The sequence below is a fragment of the Merops nubicus genome, unplaced genomic scaffold, assembly GCF_000691845.1.
Source record: "Merops nubicus isolate BGI_N331 unplaced genomic scaffold, ASM69184v1 scaffold33532, whole genome shotgun sequence".
Lineage (NCBI taxonomy): Eukaryota > Metazoa > Chordata > Aves > Coraciiformes > Meropidae > Merops > Merops nubicus.
Genome location: NW_008593408.1, coordinates 1 through 4,800, shown reverse-complemented (window position 1 = coordinate 4,800; position 4,800 = coordinate 1). Strand labels below are relative to the sequence as shown.

General features: G+C 39.3%; 1 protein-coding gene across 1 annotated transcript in view; it reads left to right on the top strand.

Annotated features, from left to right (window-relative positions):
• Positions 1-4,363, top strand: part of LOC103768303 (protein kinase C delta type-like) — a gene marked incomplete at its 3' end in the record, with an annotated part of 17,157 nt that extends 12,794 nt beyond the window's left edge. The window contains exons 4-8 of the mRNA XM_008935443.1: positions 1,556-1,712; positions 2,400-2,431; positions 3,085-3,170; positions 3,537-3,666; positions 4,263-4,363. Of these exons, the coding sequence (XP_008933691.1) occupies positions 1,556-1,712; positions 2,400-2,431; positions 3,085-3,170; positions 3,537-3,666; positions 4,263-4,363 (506 nt within the window). The remainder of the gene's footprint in view (positions 1-1,555; positions 1,713-2,399; positions 2,432-3,084; positions 3,171-3,536; positions 3,667-4,262) is intronic.
• Between the last annotated feature and the right edge of the window lie 437 nt (positions 4,364-4,800).

Sequence of the window (4,800 nt, the reverse complement as noted above, 5' to 3'; positions counted from 1 at the left end):
AGTTTCAGCAGTTTGTTGGAATAGCAGTGGTGGCAGCCAGCTAATAAAGTGTCAAAACGCAAATGCAGCTAGCAAAAACAAAAACAGAGCTCCTGAGTAACCCTGTAGTAAGCTCAAGCATTGTGGTGAGTGTGACTTGGTAAAGGAAACTCTATCAGTACAAAAAGCAAAGCTCCCACTGGTATTGATAGAAGGCAGCAATGCAATGGAGCAAATGAAAACTGATTGCACTGACAAGAAGAAAAATGCTTTGCTGGCTTTTTCCTTACTCAGTTGTTGTGGAAAGTTCCACCCTACAAATATCAATCCCCTGTTACCCTAAACTTTGCAGAACTTTTAACTTGTGAACCATGTCCATGTTTCTTCCAGACTGAGACCCAGGAGCTGCTGGCCAGCGCTGATGGGCTTGGCAGTTGATCAGCTCCTCATTGTTGATTCAAGCCTTTATCTTTTCCTGCTGGATGGGATTGCCCCTCAACAGTTCCTCTCTATTGGCAGGAAATATGTCCTAGGGTTAAATTACCAGTTACCCAATCTCCCTTGATACACCTTCATGAGGTTACATCTGTTGCAAACTCTTACTATTTTCAAAATGAATAAGTAAGACTATATAGCCTGAGTTGTGGCTGAAAGATTGGGACACAAAATACTAATTTTTTTTTTTTTCTAAGAGAAGCTGAGAAGCTTCCCTGAAAAAGAGTGGAAACAACTACAAATGAAGGACCTGTATGAGCCAGTTGGACTTGGAGCCTGAGAAATTTTTTTTTGTTGTTTTATTTTGTGACTAGTACTATATGTAATTCCTATACAATACAGGATTAGATGCTACAGTTATATACTATAATGTGTATTATTATTGCTATAGTATTACATGGTACTATATACTGTAACCTCATGGTGGCTAGGAAGGGAGAGCAATGAGCCTGAGATGTGGCCAGATACAGCATCAGCATAGTGAGATAACATAATGGAAACGTCTATTGAAAATCTCATTTATCTTCACTGCTTAATGATCCTGGAGGCAGGAAGAAACCCATCTTTCAGTAGTATGGTCCAGTTGTGACGCAGGAGATCCTGCAGCACTTCACCTGCATTTCTGCTGTGGTGCTGGTTCAGGAGGGCATCAGTGGAGCAGCAGCATGAAAAGGCTTCTGCTGATGGGCAAGACTTCCCTGCTTCCAGTAAAAATGTTTATTTTTCTTGCATGTAAAGTACATAATATATAGGAGCTTGTATTTTTTCAGGAAATTATTCTGGTTGTCATTTCTCTAGCAAGACTATACTCCATTCCTCTTTCTTCTCAGCTCAATTGCTGAAGGCTCCTCCTGAATGAGGAGGAGAGGAAAGTGCTTGCAAATGACGACCTGGAGACACCTTAGGAAGCAGTGCGTGCATCTGCTCCACCTTTGTTGGCCTGAAAGTCTGCAGAATGGAGGTGTAAAATTAGAAGCACAAGACTGAAACAGAAAAACAAACTGAGCTCTTTGAAGAAGGAAATATTAATCATTGTCATAACTTAAATTATTAAAAGTGTGTTCCCTTGTCTCCCCTTTAGACTGCAAACAGTCATTGAGAGAAGAGGAGGGGACAGTAACTATGAACAGGAGAGGAGCTATCAAGCAAGCCAAAATCCACTACATCAAAAATCATGAATTTATTGCTACCTTCTTCGGACAACCTACGTTTTGCTCTGTCTGCAAAGACTTTGTGTGGTAAGAAGGAAACACTAAGCTTCCCCCAACCCCAAGGGCCAAATAACAGAAAAATCTGCTCTGGGTATATTGAGACATAATGTGACATGTAAATTCACATGTATTTGAAAACTGGAATTATAGATTTATGAGAGCATTGTTATACTCAGGAACTATAGTTGTCTCTTTCACATTAAAAAATTAGAACTTGAACATTTTTGCTGCTAAAATAATTGGCAAAAATTCCATCGCCATCAAGTGAGATCTAGCCCATACTCAGCAGCAGCTCTTTCAAAAGAGAATGAGATGGGTGAATCTGAGAAAACAATGCTCAGACTTTGAGTTGTGAGGTGGCTGATAGCAGAGTAAAGACCCATAGAGAGGAAGAAGCTGCATCCCTTCCATAGTAAAGCTGTTTGCACGGAAAGTCAGATCAGGAGGATTTCCCATGTGGTTGAAACCTTGTCTTTTCTGGGTTTCTTTCCTAATCTGCTGGTCTATCAAAACACACTACCTTATCTTCTGCATTTTGCTTTCCTAAAACAGAGGGTTCTGAATAGCAGAATTTAGACCTGTTTATTAGTTGGGACAAATATTCCCATAAGCAAAGGACTGACCAGTTGACTCACTAAAGATAGAACCCCTCCCACCTTTTATTCCAGCAAACATATGGAGGTTTTATTTCCTTCTTTATCATTTGTTTTTCAGGGGACTCAATAAGCAGGGATACAAATGTAGGCGTAAGTTGATTTTTACTTTTTTCTTGTACTACTTGCCACAGAAATCTGTAGATCTAATAGTAGCTGTTGAAAAAAATCTGTAACTCACATGGCATTACTATAGGTAGTGGTAGTCATCAGTCATCAGCTTTGCACGATGACCTAAGGCTCTCTAATTATGATTCCTACCTGAGGTTTTAGTATCAAGATTTAGCCTTAGCTATTCTTTGGATGAGCATGTAATGCTGTCGAAAAGTTGCACTCACGACAGCAGTTTTTGTGACACCTTTTCTAAAATGAATTACAAGTACTGAGGAGTTTTACAGCTGAATTGAAAAGCGTTTTTGACTTAGCATAGATCTCTGAACAATACTGCTCACAGTGGGGAAGATATCAAAGGGTAAAACTCAAAAGCATGGTAAATATTGGCCTTCTGTTAGCAAATGCTGCTGGCTTTGCCAATGGAGGCAGATATAGTTTAAAAACAGTTAATGATAAGAGAACGTTGGGGGAATCAGCTCAAGAATTATCATCTTGATAGAAAAGAAAGGGTTTGGTGTCTATAGTATGATAAAAAGGAGGGTGATTTTCATATCATGCTATGAAATGTGAACACCTCATCCCATGTATTTACTATCTGAAGAAATCCTTTTTTTCTTTTGCATGTCTTGAAGAATGCAATGCTGCTATTCATAAGAAATGTATTGATAAAATAATTGGGAGGTGTACTGGTACTGCAGCCAACAGCAGGGACACAATGGTAAGACCTGGAACTCTTTATTTAGAGTGTATTTATGTAATTAAGCTCTCCTGAACTACAAAACCTTGTACAGAAACAGCCAAGTCTATCTGGGAGGTGCTTAGCTGTATAACCCAAGTTACTGTCTGCTCTTGAAGATTGTACCTAATTGTACTGGATGGAACTTTCAAGCAAGAAAAGTGGTTAAAAGTCCTGCAAGGGGGTGGGTGGTATTTGACAGGCAGAGCCTTCCCCTGCTAGATGAGGGATGATAAGACTGGCGTATTTGAGATAAAAACTGTTGTAGCTTCATAGTATCCAAGCTGTTTCCTGTAAGAAGTTGGTCTTGTTTTGGGTAGAGTGCCTCACCCCTCTCCTTGCCCTCAGTTTCAGAAAGAACGTTTCAAGATCGACATGCCTCATCGCTTCAAAGTTTACAACTACATGAGCCCTACCTTCTGTGACCACTGCGGCAGCCTGCTCTGGGGGCTGGTCAAACAGGGCCTCAAATGTGAAGGTACTGGGGAGAAGGGAGGGCAGCTGGAATCTCTCTACACTTTTCCAGTGTTCCACCTCTGTGTGTTTCTATATGGGGGTTATATAGAATGGGACTCATCTTATCCAAGCACAGCTGGAAAAGCTTTTGTACCAGAGAGATAAACAGGCACCTGGCTCATGTGACAGCTCAGCCACGTTGAGCTTCTCATGCAGTCAGAAGACATGCTGTGGAGGTGTAGTCTTGAGTATAATCAAAATTATTACCTTGGGGAATAGCTCAAATATGGTGAGTCTGACTCGGAAGTAACACCTAGAAGTGTTGAAAGTGTTTACTGTAAATACCATTTTTATAGTATCCCACAAAATGGCAAGATGATATTTATTGTAACAGATTTGGGAATAAAGTAATGATAATTGGAGGTTTTTTCCTTTTGAACAATTTCTGAAGCCTTCATTGAGGTAAAGATTGAAACTGCAGTTTTATTACCCATGATAAATCCATGTCCAGTCTGGTCTTACAAGGTTTCTCAACCACACACTGAAACAGCCCTTTTGGTTATAATATCAGACAGTATTTCCCCAGTGCTTGTATAACCTTCTGTACATTTCTTCTAGAATGTGGGATGAACGTGCATCATAAATGCCAGAAGAAGGTGGCAAACTTATGTGGAATAAACCAGAAGTTGCTAGCTGAAGCTCTAAATCAAGTTAGCCAGGTATGCTTTATTGGTATTTATCAGGTAATCAGTTGTTTTCAGAGCATTTGGGGTGTTTTACTTCATCTTTTCTGTATCATTTCTATGGGGAACTGAGTTTAGAATCGAGGAAATGCAAATAGCTTTCTCTTTTTAATTTGACCCATAAAAAGACTAACAAAGATTTCGATAGCCTAAAGCTGAAACTAGGAGGAAAAAAATCCCTCCCAACAAAGAATTTTTAAAAAGATGTATGGTTTCCTGAAGTCCAACTTTGTTCTTCTGTGGTGCCAAGGTTATTCTCTCCCTTTCTGTTTATTGTTCACAGTAGTATCACAATACTAGTCTGTTTTTCCATACTTCAACTTTAGAACTCCACTTGAATCCTAAAATTAAATAAGAAGAAATATAACAGATATTCTGAACTTTTATTAATTGGAGATATATATATATATATA